At 50.7% G+C, this 25,277-nt stretch overlaps 1 protein-coding gene across 1 annotated transcript in view; it reads right to left on the reverse strand.

Annotated features, from left to right (window-relative positions):
- Positions 1-25,277, reverse strand: part of Ubac2 (UBA domain containing 2) — a 143,778-nt gene that overhangs the window by 12,600 nt on the left and 105,901 nt on the right. Inside the window, exon 7 of the mRNA XM_051195201.1 lies at positions 15,293-15,538. Within this exon, the coding sequence (XP_051051158.1) occupies positions 15,293-15,538 (246 nt within the window). The remainder of the gene's footprint in view (positions 1-15,292; positions 15,539-25,277) is intronic.

The raw sequence follows: 25,277 nt of genomic DNA on the forward strand, positions 1-25,277 counted from the left end.
ATGTGAATGTGTTCCATGGATTAATGACTAGAACATGGAAAGCTACACTGTTAGAGCTTTTAGAAGAGCATACTTTCATGTCACTGTGACAGGAAAAATATTTCTCAAACACAAATATGAAAAATATGGCTAAGAATTATTATACTACCAGTAACAACTTATACTAAAAGCTCAGTTGTTGTTGTTGACTAAAACAAAACCAAGTTAAAAGAAAACTACAATTTAAAAGGAAATGTTTGGCTGGGTGGTGGTGGTGCATGTGTTTAATCCTGGCACTCGGGAGGCAAAGGCAGGCAGATCTCCGTCAGTTCGAGGCCAGCCTGGTCTACAGAGCGAATTCCAGGACCGCCAGGGCTAGACAGAGAAACCCTGTCTTGAAAAACCAAAATAAAATAATAAAATGTTCACAACATGTAACAGACAAGAATATTCACACACACACACACACACACACACACACACACACACACACACACACACACACACGAGAAAAAACTCAAATGACAAGAGGTAAGTAGAGAGTGTATATAAACAGACATTTACAGTAGCGGAAGCCTCGGGTCAACAGATACCTGCTCTTGGGGAAAGGCAAATGAAAACAGTAAGGTATGTCACAGCACGGAGACAATAGAAACCCTGACGCCACCGTTTGTGAGGATGACTAAAGCGAATGTGGACTCTACAGGCTGCTCATGGCAGCAGTACCTACTGGGCAGCCATGTCTTGGGATCTGGGAGAGCTTTTCCAGGCTAACATCCAGCAGCTCCATCTATGGGTGGTAGCCAGGGCTGAAAGGGCCCTTAGTACAATGTCCTGTGATGCCAGGGTAATGACAGCAACCCGACCCCACCTTGCCCCTCCACCGCGGGTAACATCGGAAAGAACGCTCAGCCAGCCGTAGGTGTTCTGCGCCTAGGGTGCGTAGGCTCCTCTACAAACAGGAAGTACTTCCTCTACAAACAGGAAGTACTTTTTCAAAAGCATCACCACACTCTTCACAAAAGTGGAAGAAAAGAGCTTGCACTTCGAAGAGACATTTTATAAAATGGTAGTCATTAATTGCCAAGGTGATTTTTAAAGGAAGTTTCTTGTGAAAATGAACAACTACTTTTTTTTTTTGTTTTGTTGTGTTGTGTTTTAATCCTGAGCTGAGCAGCGGTGACAATTTCTAGAATCTTAAACAGGAGCTGTGTGAACAGGCATCCACGCTCTCCAGACCGTGACTTCTGGAAGAGAGGCTAGGAGCAAGCACACTGTGGCCATGGCACATGCGGGCTGCTTCATGAGCCAAGCGCACGGTCTTACCCTGGTGTTCATGGAGTCGATCATCTTCTGCAGGAAGACAAAATACCCAGAAACAGAAAAACCATAAACAGTGACTTCTGGCATCCATGAGGCATAGCCAAAGAGCTAGACAAGCAGTGAGTGGACCTCGACCGAATGTGGCCAGGGCATAGGCGAAGCTCAAAGAAATGACACTGAGGCTGAACCAGAGAGAGAGCGAGAGAGAGAGAGTGAGAGAGAGAGCGAGAGAGAGAGCAGGAGAGAGAGAGCGCGAGAGAGCGGGGGAGAGAGAGAGCGAGAGAGAGAGCGGGAGAGAGAGAGAGAGAGAGAGAGAGAGAGCGAGAGAGCGAGAGAGAGAGAGAGAGAGAGAGAGAGAGAGAGAGAGAGAGAGAGAGCGTGCACAGCCGCTCAGGGACAGAGCAGGAACCAGTCATGTCGAGAGCACTCTCTGGAGCTGCAATGCCTGGGTTCAGACCCCGGCTCTGCCTCTGCCCGTGGGACCCCGACCATCAGTTTCCTCCACTGTACGATGGGAACGATGCCTCAGCTCACAGCGTCACAGCGGCCTGAAGGTGTGACGAGAGCGCCCTACAGGTGCCTACTCAAGACAGACAGCCTGGAGGCAGCGCAGAGCTTCTCCCTCTCAACGCGGGAATCACCGTGTATCCCCGCCTCTCTCCATCTGCTGTGGCCCCTGGAGGGCCTTGCTGGACGGATGGACGGATGGACGTGAACACCCCCCTTTCCCTGCTGTTGTGCCAGACCAGTGTTACCCAGTGCAGCTGCGGCTGCTTCCTTCGCCAAGTGGGTGCCTGGGGAGTAATAGTGGAATATTGTAAGTGTGATGTCTGTCACCCACATTTTAAATGGTGGCCTCTAGGGGAGGCTACACCTGTCATTCTCGGTTTGCGCTGTTTGGACCATTCATTGTCAGTCGGCCAGGGGTGAAACACAGCGCTCACACACTGAGCTACCTGCACTATGCTATCTGTGGCTCCCGCTGATAGATCAGCTGCTGGGAGACTCCTAGACCGGTCAAGAGGTTAGCACCAAAATGTGACAAGAAGGGCTAGAGAGAGAGAGAGGGGCTCAGAGGCTGAGAGCTCGTACTGTTCATTCTTTCCGTGGTCTGGAATTTGGTCCTCAGCACCCACATCAGGCAGCTCACCACCACCTGTAACTCTCACTCCAGGGGGTCAGCTCTCCTCTCCTGGTGTCCTAGACACACACAGATGAGACAGACAGACAGACAGACAGACCGACCAAAAGAGACAGACAGACAGGGAGATGGGGGGGGGGAGAAACAGACAGACTGAAAGAGACAGAGGCAGAGAGACAGGGAGGGAGACAGACATAAACACATACACACATGTAAATGTTAAAACTGAAAAGACTGTTCACCCCTATGCTAGGGCAAGGGGTGAGCTGAGTTGTGTGAAGGCTTCCTGACCTGACCTGACCTGACCCTGCCACAGAACCAGGCTCTCCAGCGAGCCACCTCATAGCACACGGAAAACACAGGCACAGAGGAGCTGCTCACGGCCAGCCTGGCAGCGCAGACGCCCGGAGGACCCAGGGGATTAGTATCCCGGCCCAGACACTCCACTCCAGACCGAGAGTGCCCCGGTGTTCACGGACACAATAAACAGAATTATCCGGTGAAGCTAGAAGGAGGGTGAAGACGATGTTCATGCCTGGTAAAAGCTGAAATCTGGTCAGGAAATCACTAAGTGCATTTTCCTTTTCCAGTGGGACCTCCCCAGTTGTGTGCCATCTGACCTCCAGCGGTGCTGGGGTCCACTGGCCACCTCTCTGGTGACCATGTCTTAGTGTGTTCCAGAATCCTTCTTCTCACGTCCTTCCAAAGGCTGTGCTTCAGAAGTGTCTTTTTCCACCTTCTGTTGCCTGGCTCTCACCTACCTACAGGGCTTTAGATACCATGTCTGCGGTGACGATTCTGGTCTAGATGCTGTGCCTCATAACTATAGGACCAGGTGTCCTGGAAACACCTCCACCTAAATGTCCCAGCGTCGGCTAATAAGGGGCGCGTCCCAAACCTATCTTCAACGCCATTTTCATCCCACGTCCCAACCAGAGAGCGACGTCCACATCTGCTCACAGCATAAGCAGCTCTCCAGGCTTCGTCTCCTTCTGGTACTGTATTGCACTGTGTCAGACCACTTTCCAGGGCAGGGCAGAGACACGAGTTTTACTGTATCCTCCCTTTATTTAAAAGCCCTTCAATCTCCCCATTTAAAAAACACTTACTAATGAGCAACATGCATTAATTCCTAACATTCTAAAGGTTTTTTTTTTTTTCCCCTCCTGTTATTTGTGTGTTCAGTGCGTGCATTTGTGCACATGAACGTGGAGGTCAGAGAACATACAGGAGTAGATTTTCTTCTTCGACCATGTGTGCCGTAGAGAACTGCATTCAGGTCATCAGGCTCCATGGCAAGGGCCTGCACCTGCTGAGCATTTCACAAGCCCCAATTGCTAACATAAAGGGGGGGGGGAGGGAAAGAGGGAGAGAATAACGGTATTTTCCAGATGAGAAAAAAGAGTTAATGAGAATAGTGGTACTGTTTTCTATGCTGCAAACCTTTTAATATCTGGCTGAGCTGAATGAAGACAGCAGCATGCTTGTCTCGGCTTGTGCTTTTGAAGCAGCGGAGACAAACAGAAGGTGAAGAGCAGCACACACAGTCCGTCCCTATGCTACGGAGAGCACACTCTGACACTGCCGGCAGGCCCCCAGTGCTCGGGGACAATCAGAATGCTTCCCAATGGCTTAGCAGGCTGCCGCTTCGCTTCTAGTAATCTTTCTTACCACCCTGCCCTCACATCTCTGCTCCCACCGGGGGGCCTGTGACCATGCCCCATGAGCGGGGTTAGGTATCTCTCTACACATTTCGACTGCACACTGACTGGCCTGACTCCCACACAGGCTCTGCACTCCACCAGGGGCTGAGACTCCATTGTGTTCCGTGTAGACCCGGCACGGTTAAATACTGGGGAAATAGACACCGTATGGACAAATACAGGGCGAAGCACACCGCTGAGTGCAGACATAGTGTTAGTAATAACCGACCTGCAAAACTCGGTGGTGGGGTGGGGTGAAAGTGGCGTGGGAGGCCTGGAGGAGGGAGGCTCACGAAACAGGCTGAAATAGGCTTCAAGGACAGAGGGGCCTACCCTCTCACACGAGGACAGCCGTGGGAGCTTGTGGAGGTGAAGGGAGCCCTGGCCCGGCCCGGCCCCGGCCGGCTCCTCAGGTCCTTGGGTTAACTATGATTCTCTGCGCTGCTTTCACAGCTCTGGGGGAATGCAGCTTGCTGAGTAAGTAAGCACAAGCTTGGCTTCACTTACTAGCATATGCTGCATGCTGCCTGTCCTGGGAGGGGCTGGGTGAACAGGGCTGAGCTGTGACAGCTCCAACTACTTCCTACAGCCCCAAAGAGCTGACAAATGCACATTACCCTGAGCAGGTAGCCCACCCAACTGTGAACTGAGGGGAAGTTACCAGTTTAGAGGAGTTAAATAATGTCCAAGGGCGCGCACACGCGCGGTTCAGCAAGAGCTTCCTGGCAGAAACTGGGGGAGTAAAGGACAAGGAATTCTACCTTCATCACCACACACACACACACACACACACACACACACACACACACACACACACACACGCGCGCGCGCGCACACACTAGCCATGCATTCTTTATTTGGATAAGAAGTAGGAGGTATAATACAAGGCACAGAATGAATCTCCATCTGAGAACACAAAAGCATGACCCACTACATGGTCAGCAGCTTGAGGACACGAAGCTTCAGAGAAACCCCAGAAGGCTGTGCCTTGTGCTGTCTGATTGTAGAGCGCCATTCATCTCTTCCTGTGCATTCAGCACGGAGCTCTCTGTCTTTCTGTCTGCTCCACAGGCTTGGCATGGTGGAACTGGATGGCCCTTCCGTAGAGCCAGGGCTCCATGCTCCTGTGATGGCTCTCAGTTTTAGTTTGTGCATGGCTCGTCTTGCTGACCCATTTTGGGCCGAGAGCCTGCAAATTGCCCCGGTCTTCCCAGTGAGTTCCATGGTGGCTGGACAGGAACTCCACATCCTGCGCAGGGTTGGAGTCTCTGGCTCAGGGGACAGCGGTTCTGACCATATTGCCATCCTCGGCCACACCTGTCTTTCCTCTCTTGCTCTGTCTTGAGCCTTCTGTTTGCTTGGGTTGGCTGGCCTGGGGGAGGGGGGGACGACCCAGCAATGCCTCTGGAGACTGAACTGGGGGACAGGGAACACCAAGGGGGGGTACAGTGGTATGGGAAGCTATGCTACTGCCTAGAACGGGGCTCAGCAGTCCTTGCAAAGGGCTCTTTAACCATCGCTGAGCCTGCAGACAGATGCTCTGGCTCTGTTTATTCTCACTGATGACGATGGAGACACCCATCGTCAGCTACAAACTCTGTCGTAAATATTTTCTCTTTGATTCAGTAATCAGGAGACTTGGTAAATCCCATGTGGCGAGGCCCAGGGGTGACAGGGGCACTCTGGAAGAGGAACGGGAGGATCCAGACTCAGCTTCCTTGCTCCCTTGGTCCCAGGCTTTAGACACTTGTCTGTGGGCTTCCGTGAATACAGGGCCAAGTCTCTTTTAGGAGGCTGTGATGACCGAGGACAATGCTGAGTATCCACAGACCATGCTACACAGCAAGCGTGCTTTCTGACCTGTTTTCAACACAATGGAGGTAGTGCAGTGCTGTGTGTGTGTGTGTGTGTGTGGTGCAGTGCTGTGTGTGTGTGTGTGGTGCAGTGCTGTGTGTGTGTGGTGCAGTGCTGTGTGTGTGTGTTGCAGTGCTGTGTGTGTGTGTGGTTTAGTGTGTGTATATGTTGTGTGTGTGGTATCAGTGTGTGTATGTTGTGGGAATGTGGGGTGAGTGTGTGTTTTGAGTGTGTGTATGTTGTGGGTATGTGGGGTGAGTGTGTGTTGTGTGTGTGTGGGGAGCTCCACAGCCGGTCTTGTCTGGGGAACCTCTTGCACAGGCAGATTACACTGCTTCCTCGACTGGAGGCATCGTTACTCACGAACACCGCACACAAGTGTAGGGTGTGCTTTCCAGAAAAACTTGGAGTGGACCATGTTGTTGGGCACGGGCAAGTCCACTCCCGCACCGTATTCCTTAGTCCTTTCCTCTGCCAAGTTTTCCTGCCTTACTTTAGTCCCACACAATAATTACTCAACGTTAAGACAAAACTAGAATTGCCTCGGGCACTTGTGGCTGGTGCGTGTTTTGACAGAAAAAGAGATAACACTTTGTCAAAAATGAGAGAGAATGACTCAAGATTTCCTTTCTTCTCTCTGCCATCCATTTCCGTGTCTTCAGCAACCGGCTCTCCCTGCTGACCCTGGGTGAGCATCAGCTTCCCACTCCAGTGGCAGCCAAGCTCCCCTGCTCCCTGCCTTGAACCTCGAGGTCCCAACCCACAAGGGTGGTCACCCCCTCCCTACGGGGGGGGGTTTGTCCCGCCCTGAGATTGGATTGTGGCTCCTGGATGACGCGGTTGCTTCACACTTTCTCCAATCTGCCCTGTGCCACTGTGGGCGCCTCTGCACTCAGCCGCAATGGAAAGCCTCCCTCACAACGCCCGCCTGGGGCATCCGCCCTGTTTTAATGGCACCCTTAATTACTCCTTACCTCTTCCCAGAGCCTTTATCTCTTAGGATACCCTTTCTTCGTGCAGACGGGTGTTTACTCAAATGGCCTCGCCCCTCGGAATGTGCTCCCCATTTCTTGGGGGCTCCCCCTTTTCTGTGCAGGCCCAATTTTTTCATGTCTGTGTCAGCTTCACTCTCCAAAGTCCCCCTTCCTCTCCCCCTCCGGCCAGGCTCTATGGGACCAGCGACACAGAACAGGATCTGGAGTTTGGGTTTCCACACGCATCTGTCCGATGGCGAGCTGAACCGGGTGGCCCTTGAGCTGGCCCTTGAGTGCCTCTTCTTTGGACACTGACTAAGGAGGAGCTTGGAAGCTGAGCGGGTTTTCTTCCTGTGGGGCGGGAGCTTCAGGTCCCTGCAGAGTGGCTGAGGACAGGGCTCTTAGGCACGGAACGGACATGTCCTCTTTGCCTCCCACTCTCTTGAGCTCTTTTGCTAGCATGACTGAACCCATGAGGAGGGATCTGCAGGGAGACACACGCAAGCCCCTTGGTGATCATCCTTCTAGAGTCAGAGCAGCGGGTGGCGTCCACCCAAGGGAGGCAGGTTGAGAAGGGAGTACTATACATAGTGTTTGCTGAACCACAAGGCGTGGACACCTGGGAAAGTGCAACACACACACACACACACACACACACACACACACACACACACACAGCTCCAACACTTCATCAGACAACCTTGGTGGGCCAGCCCGGGTTACAATCCCTGCAAAGACGGCCTGGCTCACAGCCCTGGAAATCCTGGGCTTCTGGCACCAACCGAGGGCTGTGAACGCAGGGGGTGAGGGTGAGATTCCACGAAATACCAGATGAAGGGATTACAGAACACACAACATTCTGTCTCTGAGACCAGTGCGATGGGCCCCTGGCCGAACACAAGGGGTGACCACGCACGTTTAACTCGATGCTTCCAACGTTCCGTCTCTACACTCCCTTAGGGCTTTAAAAAAGTGAGTCGAGGGAGAAGAGCCCAACCGAGGACTAGAGTTGTTTATAACTTTTGTGCCTTCAAAGAGAATTACCGTCACTTACCTATCCTCTCAAACACCATGGGACTCTACCATGCTCTTCTTTCTCACGAAGACACCAAAACAGAATGGAAAATAGAAATGATTTTCACGGCTGTCGCTTAATGAGTCAGGTTTGGAAAAGTGTTAGCATTGGACTGATCCTATCTTTCTGGGCTGAATTTCATCAGAAAGGTCAGCAGAGAGCCGTGACAAAGCATGACAACACGACCCAGCAGCCGTCTCCGCAGGAGGCTCAGATGGAGATCAGCAGCTTCGGGCTTCAGCCTCACTGAGAACACAACACAAGCGTCTCTTTTTGACTTAATTGCAGATTTTTATCAACTAAGCTCTAGTGACTTATCCCACATCTGACAACTACACACTCACACACTCATGGGGGAAGAGTCATAAAGGAACCGGCTCTGGCTGGTTAGACTTTGTTGACAAAGAAGCACAGTAATTTGATGAGAACTGTTCTCAAATCAGATCATATCAAAACTGAAAGGGCACAGCCAAGTGTGGAGATGCCCGTGCGCCAGCCCGCGTGGCCTGTGCCCGTTGGGTCCCAGGGGCGCCTTGAGATGTCTGTCCACCTCTGCTTGGTGACTGCGCTTTCCCTAGGAGAGCTACCACAACACTTGATGGGGACTGTCTCCTTCTCCTGTCGGGACAGCACCTGGCCGCAGCTCCCCAGAACCTCGCTGGCTGGCTCGCTCGCTCGCTCTGCACATTCTGTGGAAAAGGATGCTAATAGAATAGTTGGGCCACAGAGGCTGAGAGGTGACACAAGCTTCCTCTAAATCAAGCTAGCTGAGTGACAGACAGGAGGAACATGGGGATGGCCCCTGCCAGCACGCCCTAAAGACGCGACGCCAATCAAAGGAGGCAGTCAGACATCAGCTGGTGTAAGCCCCGCTCACACACAGAAAGTGCACTTGGAAGACAAGCAGATCGGGAGAGTTTATACATATGGATTTCTGTGCATGTGCAAGTGTGCGCAAGCATATACACACATATGCACACTCAGAGGCTCACACACAAGCACACACAGGTGTACACACTCATGCGCACACTCATGTGCACACACAGATAACCGCACACACAGGTGTACACACAAGGCTTGCACACACATGCACACACACACACAGACACCTGCACACACAGGTGCGCACACATGCAAGCCCCACCCCTCTGTTCCTATTTGCCACGCCCTCCCTCCTACCCCTGCTTCTGGCCGCCTTCCTCCCCACAGCTACTGTACCCTTCTGTCACATTGTCACAGGCATCCACCACTCTGGACACAGAACTTCTATCTGGTTATTAACAATGCCCTACATCGGGTTGTGGTAACGTTGCATAATTCTGCAAATAAAAAAATCGGTGACTTGCACACTTCAAGTGGGTGAATTACTCAACAGGAGACTTTCCATACACCAGAAATATTTATTAGATAACAAATACTTGATTAATGCAGAGAACTTTCACACTGTGCAAGGCAGGTATGAGTCACCGGCGCAGGTTGGGCGGCACCCGACAACACTTACTGAGGGTGGATGAGGAGAGAAACAATTTTCACAGCCACCAAATTTTACTCAGGGCGGGTGAGAGAGAGAATGAGCTCGGCCCAGCACTGAGGGACTGACTCACTGCTCTGCATGTGTGAACTGCGGCGGTTAGCTTGCTTGAGGGGCCATCAACAAGGGCCCCGGTGTGAATAAAGACTATGGACTTCCAGAACAGGCAGGGGGCAACCAGGAAGTGCCAGGCAGCAGGGAAAGACGGCACCGCACGTACCAGCAACTCCAATGTGTGTCAGTGTGTTTCCCAGCAGGCACACACAAAGCACTGTGCCTTCACCGCAGGCTCCGCCTTCACCCTGCCCCTAAGGAACACCTTAGGGAGAGGTTCATCCTCAAGTGTGTGTTGTGCTGCGTGGGATCACCAGTGAACAGAAACATGGTTCTCACGAGCGAGCAAAGCACACAGAATTCAGGTTTCCCATGAAAAGCAGAGCTCAAAGGAGCTGGCTACAAGCCTCTGGGGCAGTCAGCGTCGGAGACTCCGAGGAGCCAGAGGCAAAAGGGAGGCTATTGCATAGGGCCATAAGAGTGTTCGGCTCCGAGCTGCCCACAGGTGATACCTTGATCAGCTTTGTCCTATAAGCTGCAGCTTTAGGAGTAACAGGGTAGCTCCCAAGTCTGGACTGTGTCCCGGACTTCCTGGAAGGCCCACTCACTCGATGGCAGTGACTAAGACTCCAGAGATCTGACACACTGAAAACTCTTAGGCTGTCCTTGATCCCTAGGACAACCATGAGACTGTGTGCACAGCACCCTGTCTACCCAGAGCTGTCCCCCTAAATGCTGATCCTCCTTTTCCATTCTACAATTATGCTTCATACTGTGAGCACATGCGTTACCAAGAAAGCTTCAAACCAGTTCTGCCTTTACATATTCACACACCGGCCAACACAACACTGCTCATGCCAGATGCACTGGGGTGGGGGAGGCGCTTCCTCACACCCGAAGTCTTCTCCGGGAGATACCACCTGCAGCCTCAAAACTTAATTCTACCGTGGTTCACCGAACTGAACACAACAACAAATCAGCCACACCAAAGCCTGCCTTGTACCTGTATTTCTAACTGGCTGCCGAGCGATCCGGCTCCACAACACCCTCCCCTGGGTTGATGAATTTGCTGAGCTGCCTCAGGGAACTCTGAGGGAGAAACACTGACATCTACCCACTCGTTATGGAGGACACAGATGAACAAAGAGATGCACACAGCACAGCACAGCACACGGGAGGGTGAGGGCCCTGTCCTTCAGGAACCTCATGTGCTCAGGTCTGAGGAAGCGACACAGTGGTCATCTCCCTAATGCACCGTAGACACCGAGGCCACTCAGTGGTCATCCCACTAATACACAATGGGCACCGAGCCCAGTATGAGTTCTGTTGTTTTACCAGCCCCCTCTGCTGCCCCCCCCCCCCAGTTTAAACAGTTTGTCAGCTCACAGTCCAGGGTAGCCTCTAACTTGTGATGGCCCTATGTCTGCCTCTGGTTGCTGGGATTACAGGTGTGGGTGGCCACACCGTATGTCAACCGTCACCTCCTCACAACATTCTCCCTAGTCTTTCCCTCCTGGGGCCCTCCACCCCTGCCGATGACTTCTTTCAAGATTCCTTCAAGCGCACCAGCCAGCCTGTGCAGGGCAGCCGTGCCTCAGGGCTGCTCTGGTCTATCAGGACCCTGGCCCCTCACGCTGCTTCATCTTCAGCAGCTGCAAACTTCCGGAGTACAGCCAGGCAGTTTCTTGCACACTCACAGGGCAGTGCGTTGCACTAGAGTCCAAAACGGCACAGATGAGTAAAGCTCATGGTTCAAAAGCTCATGTCTTAGTGGGGACTAACTATAACCACATGAGCCCACGGCTGTCGTGGCGGTGGTGCAAGGCTTTAATCTAAGCGGCGGAGAGTTGGAGCTATGAGTCTGTGGCCAGCAGCATGCTCTATGTAGTGAGCTCCAGGATAGCAGCCGGAGTCACAAAGGGAGACCCTGTCTCAAAAAATACAGAAACAAAAACAAGCAAAACCCCCCATTTAAAAAAAAAAAAAAGAGCGAGTCTATGAAAAGTTAAACACTGGCCCTGGCTGCAGCAAGACAGACACGATAGAAAAGCAACCGTGAGTTCCTGGGGTAGGCAACTGTGTGGACACAGAGACTCAGGCACAATGCAAGGGGCAGGGAGAGCAGGGAGAGCAGGGAGAGCCTGGCGGCCGAATGAATTTACAGATGAAAGACGTCATAGACATCAGGCGTGAAGCAGGGCGGCCAGTTCTCAACTCCACTAGCCCATGCGAGAAGTGTCATAACTGCTTGAAGAAGGGACCGGAAAGGCCGCCTGCAGCGTTACCACACGCCTGGGCTCCGTGGACCCAAGTGAGGTTCCCTGCGAGCTGTCTCTGTCCACATGCACAGTGGGCCCCGACTCCAGGTGAGGAGAATCCCACAGAGACATGGCACGGGGCCCTGTTCTCCAGACTGCAGGGTCTGCAAGAGCCACGCCCTCGCCGCTGCTGGGCAAAGCTCAATCGCTCAATCACAGGAGCACGAGGTCAGCCACGGTAGGTGTGGCGACCGGCTGGCTCGAGTAATACTTCCCAGCATCCTGCCAGAGGAGACACCTGCAATCCTGCAACAGTTCCTCTCTTGGCTACCCCGTTCCTGAACTTCCTGCTTTCTTCCTGGCCACTCCAGTTTCTTTTCTGGGTCAGCCTAAACGAGGGCCTGGCCTGTCTGTCATGACCCTTATTTTCAGCTTGTCTTTGCAGGACATCTGTGTGCCTTTTTTCCCCCCAACTCTGACTGCTGGGCTGACTCCATTTGGCATCAGAATTACAAGTAACCCGTGGATAGTTACGATACGCATATTTACTCATTAGTTCCCCAAGCTAAGTTCCTAGTAGTCCCTGTCCCGGAGGAGCAGATAACCTCCTCTCTGTACCCTGTGTCACACTGGCAGGGATAGGTAAGCCAGTCCCTAGTGAGGGCCGGGCTAAGTTTTAGGCAGAGAAACTCAGGACCCCAGCGGGAGACTGAAAAGGCTTAACTGATACGGGCAGCTGACGGGCAGGCGGCGGCGGAGATGCTGGGGTACTAGCAACCGACTTAGGTAAAGGAGACACTGACAGGTGGCTGGAGCAGAGACAAAGTGTGGGTGTGGGTGTGTGGAAAGGATGAAGGGCTGGATCCCTACAGACAGGAGGCTCAGGAGAAGCGGGAAGTGTGTGTTGAAACTTCAGGTTGAGGATGGATGGAGGAGAAGCAAGGGTAGCGGAAACGGCTCCCTGGGGAGTGTCGGGGGGGGCACAAGAGCAGCCATCCTCTAGATAGAAGGGGGGGTCCAAGACCTTCAACAGAACAGCCTGGGGGCGAGGGCTCAGTGGCCACCTGCTGAGTGGCCTGGGAAGCAGCCCTGAGTGAGGGGATTAACTCCACAGACTGAACTGGTGCCTGGGGCCTTCCTCTTTATGCTAAGTGGGTGACGGAGGGCATTAGCCAGCTCCTTCCGCAGAAGGAGTTGCCGTCTGTCTTTCGGGGACCCTCCCTGCACAGTGCCAGAGAATCTATGAACCATATTTGGCTATCTTCCTCTCTTACCTGTGGCAGGCGTGAGCTAGGGAGAGGTTTTGGTGCAGGAGAGTTGGCAATAAATTCAGCCGGTGGATGTAACTTGGGATAGCAAAAGGCTTGGCTGGTCAGCCAGGAGAGACTGGAAGGTGAGGGCCAAGGGGACCTGAGGTAGGCAAATGAACTCAGCTAAAGGGTCACTCGGGGAAGTGTGTTGGCTCTGTTTTTGTTTTGTTTTGTTTTGTTTTTTTTCCTAGATTAATTCCTACCACAGACATCCATCACAAACATCACAAAAAAGGCACCAAGCAGGGGGCAGACAGAATGACAGCAACCTTATTATTGCCTACCTCAGTACCGGCACAGGAAGAGTAGCCAAGGTGACAGGATAGAGGTTAAACATGGGCCTCACGTACCCAGGATGATCTAGCTACTGCCATCACAGAATATCTAATCTGCCATCAGCAGTCAGCAATGAGCTTGATACACCACCCTCAAGAAAAAAAAAATGACCATTTAGTGCCAACACTGGGCATCGACTGTCTGGAGCCACGGCTCTGCTTGTTGAAGAGCCACTGCCTCAGCATGACTAACACTGGGTCTTTACTGGCCAATTAAGGTCAGGTGGGCCCTAATCCAAAAGGAACAGGTTCCTTATGAAAGGAGGGTTAGGGCTCAGAACAGGATACCGTAAGTCTGGAAGCTTGACTTGTTGGGTTCTTTGAGCTGAAGATCTCCCTAGCCTTTTTTTCCTACCATCCTGTCCTGGAGAAAGTCCTGGAAGCTAGGATTTCTTTTCCCCAAGGCAGTTCACAGACACAAAAAACCCACTCACCCAAAGTACACATCAGAACCTACAAATTTTCTCCACAGAAAGTTATCTCAGAGGGTCCTATCCTGTACCCAGGAGGGGAGTAAGCTACAAAGAGGCCAAGAAGAATCTGAGCAGAGAGGCCCTGCTGCGTCTTCTACCGCCATCAATCCCATCCCGCCACACCCCATCCTCTTTTCTCTCTTCCCCAAGGGTCTTGTGGGTCTACGCCTCCTGTCAATCACAAGGCTTCACTTCAGCCTGTGCTGACCGCAGATGGATTCCTTCTCATGTAGCTGCTAGTTCTTTGCTCTCAGGGCCACAGAGCTGAGTCCATCGGTGGTTCCCAGCCCTGTCTCTGAGTCTGCTATGAAATCATGTGCCAGCCGTCCTTGGACATGTCATATATCTGTATCATATGCCCCAAAGTCACTTCAAAGTCAAACACGTCTGTAAGGGACAACATCGGCTTCTCTCTCTCTCTTCTATCACATACTCCCGTCCAAAAATAAAAACTCTGGAACCCACATTACCAATGTCAGTGCAACGATGTCAGACTGGACTTCCATTCTCTGACTCGGCCTCTTTAACACCTGGTGAAGAAGGCAGGAGAGAATCCTCCATCCCTCACCACCCCACAAGCTGAAGGAGGAGGCAGTAAGTGATGGACCCAGTGTGCTGGGTCATAGAGGTGTCCAAGGAAGATCATTTCGGAAGTTTTAGCTAGGTACAGAGCAACCTCCCCTTTCCTTGCCCCCCTACCCCCACCCCCCACCCCCCACCCCCGCCCAGAAAAGACAAGTGTTGGGTCAGAGTTTTTGGCTGATGTGGTTATTTGTAGTTAACTGTGCAATGGCTCCTGGTTGCTAATGGCACATCTACGAAAACATGGCATTTATAGGATGCAATCATTGGTTGATCCCTTCAAGTTTTCTTATCTCTGCATTCACTTTAAGGAAGATCGTAAAGCTCTTCGTTTGTTCCTCATCCATGGCACGTGACTAGCACTTTAAACAGGAAGACGCTGTGGCTTTGACAAGATTACAAACCCTGATAAATATCCTACCTCGTAACTAGGTTGGTGTTTCTCTTGGAAATAGGCTAAGAATAAGAATGTCCACTCTGAACAACTGTTCAGCTCTAATTTGTTTTGTTACCTTAAAAAGAAGACAACACAAACCCCCCACACTAACAGAAGCCACCCTGAGAGGGCTAAATTCTCAATCTCCTGCAGACACATCAAACGCTCCGCTCAGCCCGTCCGTCCCTACAAGGCACAGGGGTGAAGCAGAGGCTGCCACACCACCCGCGCCATACCTGCTGCCGCTGGCCAGCCGCGCCATACCTGCTGCTGCCTCTGCCGCCTCACTTGGGCGAACTGAGAGAGCATCAGCTGCCGGTCCAGCTGCTCCGTCCTCTGCTGCCTCTGGATGTCCACTGTGGCCCCCATGCCAACTCTGGCCTCGCTGGTGGGCTCTGAAGATGAGAAGATAGGCTCAAGGGTCCAGGAGAAGAACCGGGCCACCCTGCCAGGGACACGAAGCGCCTGGTGAACCCGGAACACTTTGCGGTCATAGCACACGCCGGAAATCTACAAGAAAGCATCAACGGCGATTGAGATGGTCAGTAGTGACAAAGCCTCTGATGGCACTGTCTGTCTAGTGTCAGCAGTGTTAACAAGTCCTGCCGGGTGGCAGAGCGCCCAGTGCCGCTCCGGTACACTAAGCACTATTGCTTCGAGAGGGCAGCCTCACACGAAATTGATTTATTCCACACCAACTTAATGAATCAGAAGTTAGCAAATGTCTGATCATTTCACACACCTCATACAGATACAGTGTTGAAGGAGCAGTGTCTCCATTTTAAAAGAAATCCAGGGGCTGGGAGATGGCTTTGTCAGTCAAATGCTTCCTGGGCAAGCGTGGGGATCGGGATTCAGTCCCAGGCACCCAGCCAGGCCTTCTGCTCCAGCAGGTGGGTCTCTGAGCTCACTGGCCAACTAACCCCAAGTCAGTCAGGAGGATGATCCTGGGGAAGTTCTCTCTCTCTCTCTCTCTCTCTCTCTCTCTCTCTCTCTCTCTCTCACACACACACACACACACACCCTCACTTGCAGATAAAGACACTTGACTTAGTCACATAACAGTTACCAGAGAAGGACAATCTCAAACCACGAATTTGCTCAAGTATGCATTTCTTTCTAGATGTTTAGTTACTCATTAATAATTAGTTAGCAATTAATACTTTGGAAAATACTTTTCTTTCTACAAACAAGTCTTTTTTGTAAAGCTATTTACAAAAGTCATTTATATGGAAGGGGAAACCCCAGGATTTCTTCTCATTATGGCTTTTTAGGTAAAAATCACCATGTATATTCTTTTAAATATATTTTAAAAAACTTTGACTAATTAGGGTGAAATTATTAGGACGAAATTACTCACACCAGACAAAACAATTTATTAACTTTTTTTTTTTTTTTTTGCTGATACCAAGAAAGTATACTTTAAGATTTATTGGTTTGTTGTTGTTTTATTGAGACACGGTCTTGTTAGATGTAGCCCAGACTGGCCTGGAACTTGCAATCCTCCTGCCTCAGCCTGCTGAGTACTGGGATTATATAAATGCTACTATGCTTAGCTCATGATTTAGACACTCAGTTTTGTGGTGATTACTCCTGGTTTTCAGCTTCACCATATCTGGAGTGGACTATGATCCAGAAACAGAGGGCACACTTGTGATACGGATCTTGAGGCAGGAAGAACATGCTTTTGATCCTTATCCTCAAGCAGGGTGACACGCCCCTTTAATCCAGACCTTGAGAGGGGAAGGCACACCTTCAATCTGGGCCACAGCTTCTTTAGGATTCCAGCATATCCAGAAGACCAGCTGAGACACCCAGCCTTGTGGGACTGAGCAACTACTAGATTCTTCCTGGACTCTATATTCACAACTAGCCATTGTTGGGCTACAGCCTGTAAGTCATTCAAATAAATTCCCATCTATCTACCTACCCATTTATCTATCTAACATCTATCTATCTATCTATCTATCTATCTATCTATCTATCTACCTATCTATCATCTGTCTATCTATCATCTATCTACCTACCTATCATCTATCTATCAATCAATCATCTATCTATCTACATATCTACCTATCATCTATCTATCAATTAATCATCTACCTACCTACCTATCAATCATCTATCTACCTATCTATCTATCATCTGTCTATCTATCATCTATCTACCTACCTACCTATCATCTATCAATCAATCATCTATCTATCTACATATCTACCTATCATCTATCTATCAATCAATCATCTACCTACCTACCTATCAATCATCTATCTATCATCTATCATCTACCTACCTATCTATCTACCTACCTATCATCTATCAATCAATCATCTATCTATCTACACGTCTACCTATCTACATATCTATCTATATCTATCAATCAATCATCTATCTATCCACATATCTACCTACCTACCTATCAATCTCTCTATCATCTATGTAGAGATTCATTCTATAAGTGCTTTGACTCTAGAGAGCCCTGACTAATACATATTTTGGTACCAGAGTGCATCTAGAGAAACAGAAGTATAAGGGTGAATTTTTTAAGTATCTAGAATAGGATTTTGAAATCGCCAGCACCTTCAGCTATTGAACTCTCGTCCATCAGTCTATCTCCTGGAAGCTTGGAAAGCACTGAAAGCCCACTGTGTAAACTACATTCCGGACTTAGCGAGATAAATGCCTTTGGTTATCGTGATTCGTCACCGGCGAGTGGCAATGGATTCAGTGAAAGTCCTGACAATTTGGGGGGAAATAAGGATGCTGGTTGGTTGCTCTAGATATCTCTGGATAAACTGTTAAACGATAGGAATGAGATCTATGGTGAAATTAACCAACTTCAGAATACAGTGAACTCAGTGATAAACTGACATTCTAAGTGCGCCCTGGAGGAAACTCTTCTCTCCGGCAGTCACAGAGCTGGGGCTGCAGAAAATCAAACCGAAGCCCTCATCATAAGGTTGTCTGGATTACAACAAAAATTCAAGTCTCAGTCTCAGACGGTGTCAGGGGTTAAAGTAAGGGCACTAGTTGGTAAAGGATGGTGTCCTGTAACTCGGGATGAGGATGTGTGGGATGACCCTATTGAAGCTAAGAACTTTGAACCTTCAGATTCTCGAGGCTTTATCTCATCTGAGGAAGTAGTATCTTCAGCCCCACCCCTTAAAATACTGCCCTTTTCACCTTTCACCGAAGAAATAAATCCTTCAAGTGAATGCTAAACCAGCACTGCCTTTTCTGAAGGAAATGACAGCTGGGTAAAACAATACTGATATCCCTCAATAGATGCCTCTAGAACTATAACCAGACTTAAGGTTAAGAAGGATCCTAGAGAGGAGGTAGGAAGTGTAGTCCACGAGGAAGTGTGCTACACTATTATAAAGAGCTTAATGAGTTGCTAACTCATTCTAGCTGAGGTCTGGGGAATGTGGATGGGAATGGGTTTTCAGGGTGTGGGATAATGGTGGAGGAAACATAAAGCTAGATCAGGCTGAGTTTATTGATATGGACCCTCTGGATGAAGAGTCTGGGTTTAAAATGGAAGCCTCAAAAGTTTGTTTGAATTGTTGGCTGAAGTGTTTATCAAAAGACGGCCTATTGAAAAGGAGTCGGAGATGCCTGGCATCTCTTGGCTTAGTGCTGATGAAGGGATTTTGAGGCTCAGGCAAACTGCTAGAGTGGGTATACTGTGTAAAACCTAGAACACACCCCCCTCCTGACTCCTACAAGATGCATATGTCGAGAGGGGCACCAGCGCATTTGAAGGGTGTTGCTGTCATCCCTAGACCTTAGGGTTAGAGATGCTGCTGCTCTATTGGACAAATTAAATGCAATGGGTTTAATTGGGCCCTGAGCTAGCAGGGGCCAGGTAGCAGCACTGGCTCTCCAAAGGCAAGGTGGCCACAGTTATCGTGATGGGAAGCACAGACAAACCCGTGTTCATAACGGCCTGGATGGTCAGCACAGGCAAGGTGAACTTTATAGTTGCGTGGCTCATACAGACCTTTGGGACTGGCTAATGCATCATGGTGTTTCCAGGCCTCTAACACACGAGAAGACTACTGCATTTCTGCTTGATCTGTATAAGCAGAGAAACCCTCAAGTGAAAGAAAGGCTGCATTGGATCGTGGCAAGAGGGAATCTTGACTCGTGAACCAATTTCTAGACTTGAGCCGGTTTGTAGGCTCAGAACCACATGAATGAAGGGTCAACCAGGTAGGTGGTCATGAGGAAGGACCCTGGTAAGACATCTACAGGTTTTACAGTTAGTCTCTCTCCAGCCTTCCCCAGAGGGACCACAGCCTTTTACAAGGGTACCATGCACTGGGGGAAAGGCAACAGTTGGACTTTCTGTTGGATGTTGGTTCTGAGTTGACACTGATTCTGGGAAACCCCCAGAAACATTGTTGCCCTCCAGTTAAAGCAGGGGCTTGTGGAGGGGGGGGGGATTAATAGAGTTTTGGCAGAGTTCTCACGCTGGTTCCCAGACCTGTGGAGTGAGGGCCACTATGGTTGGAGAGCCTAAATGGAAGCCAGAGTTACCTCTGCCAAAGAAAACAGAGCATGGAAACCAATATCAACTCCCTGGAGGAATGGCAGAAATCAGTGCCACCATCAAGGACTTGGAAGAGACCGGGGTGGTGGCTCCCCCCACATCTCTCTTTAACTCGTTTATCTGGCCAGTGGGGAAGGCAGATGGATCGTAGAGAACGACAGTTGACCACCAAAAACTCAATCAAAAACTCTGTACCAAACGTGGTGGTGTCTTCACTTGAGCAGGTTGGTTCACGAGTCTCCTGGTGCATGATATGCAGCTACTGATTTAAAATATGCCTTTCCCCCCCCCTCTTGGTACCTGCCCATAAGGACCACCAGCGCTGGCAAGGCCAGCAGTATAGCTTTACGGTTTTGCTTCAGGGATCTCTTTGGGTTCTGGACCCCCTAACTCAGTGAAATTCTTTCTTAGGAGTGAGTTGGGTGCTGTGGGGCATGCAGAGATTTCCCTGCTAAGGTGAAGCACAGCGTCTGGTGGAGACAGCACCTTGGCTGCTTGTGTGTGTCATCCCTGCCCGTATTCCAAGTGAGTCGGACTCAACAGTGTGGGGCCCAGAATGGGGTGGGGTAGGGGGGTCTCTTCAACAGGTGTAGGCTGCTCTACCTCTTGTATCACGTGACCCAGCAGAAACGATGGGACTTGAGGTGTCACTGGCAGACAGGGATGCTATCTGGAGCCTCTGGGGGGCCCGGGCCCTGATAGGTAAATTAGAGAAGAGACCTTTGGGTCTGCCACCATCTGTGGCCAACTATTCTCCATCTGAGAGACAGCTCTTGGCCTGCCATTGGGCCTTAGTGGGAACTGAACGTTTGACAATGGGCCACCAAGTTACCATGTGACCTGAGCTGCCCATCGTGAGCTGGGTGTTATCAGACTCACCACATCATAAAGTAGGACACGCACAACAGCAATTTAGTGTCAAATGGAAGTGATATGTGTGTGTGTGTGTGTGTGTGTGTGTGTGTGTGTGTGTGTGTGTGTGTGACCGGGCCCGAGTAGGCCCTGAAGGCACAGGCAGGTTCCATAAAGAAGTTACCCAAATTCCTATGGCTTCTAATCCTGTTACAATGGTGTCTGCTGCTAAGTATGTATCTATAACCTCATGGGGTGATTCCCTACGATCCGTGGACGGAGGAAGAGGAACCAGAGCCTGGTTTACTGAAGGCTCTGTACATCATGCAGGCCGCACCCAGAAGTGGACATCTGAGGGTTACAGTGCCTTTCTGGGAAGAAGCTTGTGGGTAGATCTGTGGTTATACACTATTTATGATTTATTAAAGCTTTCCTGAGGGTACAGAAAGCAAAGCTAAACAAAAGCCACAGAGACAGACGGTGGTGATACACACCTTTATTCCCAGCAGCCACTCTAGCCAGCCATAGAGCCAGGCAGCGGTGGCTCACACCTTTAACCCCAGGACTTGGGAGATAGGCAGACAGATCTCTGTTAGTTCAAGGCCACAATGAGCTAGCTACACAAAACTGATCCAGTCCTAAAGAGAAACAGCTCACACAAAGGTGACCTCAGCACTGATCTCACACGCCTTTAATCCCAGGACTTGAGAGGTATAAAAAGGAGAAGCATAATCCGTCTTAGGAAGACTTAGTCTCCAGCCACGCTGAGGAGAGGACTGCACTCTGAGGATTCATGGAGCTAGGCAGGTCACCGTTTAACTGGGGCAGAAGTAGGGGCTAGGGGCCAGCTGCTTTGTTTATCTGACCGTCAGCTTGGACCCCAATATTTACCTGTGGGTTTTTATTATCCGTGTTACATAGAGCTCTCCAAATGGGCAAAGGATGTGAATATGCCTGTGTCCATGTAAATGCCCATCAAAAGGTGACCCCAGTAATCAAGTGGGTGGGGTGAGCCCTTCTGTGGACGGGCACCCTTTCCCACAGCCATTCCTGTCATCCCCCAATGAACAAAGTGGCCATGGTGGCAACGATCAACGATGAGGGTCATGCATGGGCTCAGACAACACGGACTTCCACTCACCAGGGCTGACCTGGCTACAGCTGCTGCCGAGTGCTAGCTCTGCCAGCACCAGGGACTAACCCTGAGCCCCAGATACGCGCCCCCACCCCCTGGGCAACCAGCCGGCCACTTGGTGGCAGGCTGACTGTACCGGGCCACTTCCTTCACTGAAAGGGGCAACACTTTGTCCTTACTGGAGTGGATACTTATTCTGGTATGGACTTGCCTTTCCTGCCAAAACTACCTCCAGTGGATTTACCAAATGTCGTGTCGACCCTACTGCTCCTGACCAAGAAACTCGCTTCACAGCCAGAGAAGTGTAACAGTGGGCCCGTGACCATAGAATCCTCTGGTCTTACTGTGTTCCCCAACAATGAAGACAGTTACAGCACCGATTAGGCAGCAGAAGCCTGGGGACCTGGGGGGCTGGGGCAGAGTTCTTCAGGAGGCCGGACATGGTTTGGATCAGTGTCCGTTCCCCTCCCCCCTCCCCCCCCAGCCAGGAAACAAGGGAGGGAATGGGAGCAGTCCCACTAACTACCAACCCTAATGACCCCTAGGGAAGTTGTTCCTTCCTGTTACCATGGAGTCTGCCGACCTACAAGTTTTGGCTCCAGATGTGGGAGTGCTCCTGTCAGGAGCCACAGCAAACGTTCCACTGAACTGGAAGCTCCGACTTCCTCCTGGTCACTCTGGGGGTCTGATGCCCCGAGCCAACAGGCTAAGTAAGAGAGGGATAACAGGGTTAGGAGGGGGGTAGACCCAGACTGCCATGGGGAAATCGGATCGCCTCTCTGCCGTGCAGGGAAGAGGGATTGTGCCTGGAGTGCAGGAGATCCTTTAGGGTGCCTCTGGGTGCTACTGTGAAACTACAACAGCCTAACGCAGGCAGGATGACAAAGGCAGACGCGTCAGGAATGAAGTTGTGGGCCAGTTCCCCAGGATGAGCGCCACGGCCTGCTGCAGTGCCGGCCGGCCAAGGGTAGAGAAACTGCACAATGGGTAGCAGAGGAAGGCAGTCAGTCATGAACGCCAGCCGAGGTCACGTGACCAGTTGCAGAAATGACAAATAGTTATGGTTATAGTTTTCCTTAGTTAGGTTTAAAGATAAGTTACATATAGGACTTTAGATTCACAAATATAGGATAGATGATGGAATATTTTCTTCAAATCTTGCTAAATGTTAATGGACTAAATATTGTTAACTGTGATTCTTACTTGATAACTGTTTTATAATATATTTTGCTATGTTAAGGTTAAAACCCTTCTTTTTATTTAGACAGAAAAGAGGAGATGATGGGAGATGTCATTCTGTATATGTTTCTCATACTGGTTAATAATAAAGCACTGTTGGCCAATAGGAAAGGAAGATAGGAGGGACTAGGAGACAAGGAGGAAATAGGAAGTAGTTAGGAGGAGCCAAGATGGAGAGTATGGAAAAACAGTATGCTCCCCGGTAAGAGAAATACATAGATCAGCAGAAATGGGTTAATAATTAAGACAGAGCTAGCCAATAAGAAACAAGTAACCAGGCCAACAGTATTGTATCAAATACAGAGTCTCTGTGTAGTATTTGGGGCTGGTGGCGTGGCGGCGGGACAAGACCAGCGGCGGCAGGCGGAAAAACCTGTACTTGTTACAGAAGGCTATGACTGACATGGGTGCTTCTGTTGCATTTTGGTAAGCATGTATTTGTACAGATATTTGGGTTTTCTTCCAAGTAAGAGAGTAGCAGTGGTTGTCATACGTAAGTTTGAGATACTAGAAGGATGCCCCCCCCAAGGGACATTGCAACCTATTCTAAACTTACAATGCATTTGAGGTTGTACTAGGGTTAGTTACATCATGTTAGGTGGAATTATAACCCGGTTAAATAAACAATACATTTGTGATTGTGTGTGGGACAGTTATGTTATGTTTAGGTGTTACTGTGACCCTCTGGAAGTTAGTCATGACATACAGACAGATATGATTGTGTGCCGAGCTGACAAGGGGCGGATTGTCAAAGGTCTTCCTGGTCGTCAGCTTGGCCATATCTGGAGTGGACTCCGATCCAGAGACGGAGGGAGGGCACACTTGTGATCTGGGTCTTGAGGCAGGAAGACAACGCGCTTTTTTTGATCCTTATCCTGAAGCAGGGTGGCACGCCCCTTTAACCCAGACCCTGAGGGGGGACGGCACACCTTCCATCTGGGCCTGTGTAAGGGCAGTGGAAGGAGGAAGGCATGGCTCACTCTTGGCCTGCTCGCCTGGCCTTGTGGGCCCATGGAGGTGGGAGGTATATAACAACAGAGCCTAGGGCTAAGTGACAAAGCCATCAGGACACCAACGTTCTGGGCGCCACAGGTGTGTGAGGGAACCAGAGAAGGGGCTGTTTGGAGCAGAAGCCAGGAGTAAGGGTCAGAACGGAATGGGCTCCAGAGCGCACACAGAGGGACTAGTCATCTCAGGCCACTCCCACGGCCCTACTACCCCAACAGTACAGAACAACAAAGAAAAACGAAGTCAGAGACACTTCCATGTGGACTCAAGCTACAGGTGACCCGACCCGCAAACCTGAACCTCACAAGCACCCGGAAAGTGGTGGCCGGGCACGCAGATCCCAGCACGGAAGCAGAGCCAGGGGTCTACCACGGCCCGGCCTGTGTTTATGTGGTGCTGAAGTGCACACCAGGGTGTCGTGTACGCTAGGGAAGCGCCCTGTCAACCGAGATGCATCCTCAGTCTGAGTTAGGGGGGAAGGGGGGGCTACAGCTAAGCGGTAGAACGCTCACCTAGCGCACACACGAAAGCTTGGGTGCAGTCTCCAACAAGGAAGGAGGGGGGAGGGAGGGGGAAGGGAGGGAGGGGGAAGGGAGGGGAGGGCTCAGATAAGAGTGTTGTTCTTCCAGAGGGTCTCCGACCAATCCTAGCACTCCCACCCGGCTGCCAGAAGCCACCTGTAACTGCGAGAAAGGCCTGACGCTGTCTTCTGGCCTCTGTGGGCAGCTGAACTCACAAGTGTGAGCACCTGTACGCACGCACAACACGTCTCAGGAGCAAGGCCAGAGAGTAAGATCTGCACTGCACAAGGCCAGGAGGAACTAACCCAGGATCCGTGAGGCCTTCTGAGGCAGGATGTCCACACACCAAAGTGATGGAGGGCAGCAACAAAGATAACAGCCCAGACAGCAGATGACTTGATAAAGCAAAAGGGAACAGATGCATTCACACATGGGGGGGGGGCAGCGAGTCTAGAATGGAGACTTAGCCAGGAGGCCAAGGGGACACATCGGGGGCCAAACAACCAGAGGCCACCTGGGCCCTCATCCCTGGGATATATCGTTCAAGGCCCCAGGGTATGGTTCAAGGACACAGGCAGGAGCCCCCACAGGGCAGGTATTTCCTCGTGAGCCTGAGAACGTAAATAGGAAACGGTTTTCTTTTAGGGCACTAAAAACATGAACGCCAACTGCACGCTTAGTCAGCTTTCGCATCACAAACAAAGATTTAAATTTGCTGGCTGGGAAACAAGTCAGCGCTCCTGGTTGGAGTGGGCCTCACCTATCCTCCAGTAATGTTTACAGCGTACCTGAAACCACAACACGCAGAAGCAAGAAGCCATGACCTGCAGGGACCGCCGGGCCCTTCCCCAGCCACCTGAGACCAACAGGAGCCCAGCAGCAGAGTGGAGGCCCTGCCAGGGTGCCTACGGATCACAGTCAGGACGACAGACAGACAGA

The sequence above is a fragment of the Phodopus roborovskii genome, unplaced genomic scaffold (assembly GCF_943737965.1).
Source record: "Phodopus roborovskii unplaced genomic scaffold, PHOROB, whole genome shotgun sequence".
Classification (NCBI taxonomy): Eukaryota; Metazoa; Chordata; class Mammalia; order Rodentia; family Cricetidae; genus Phodopus; species Phodopus roborovskii.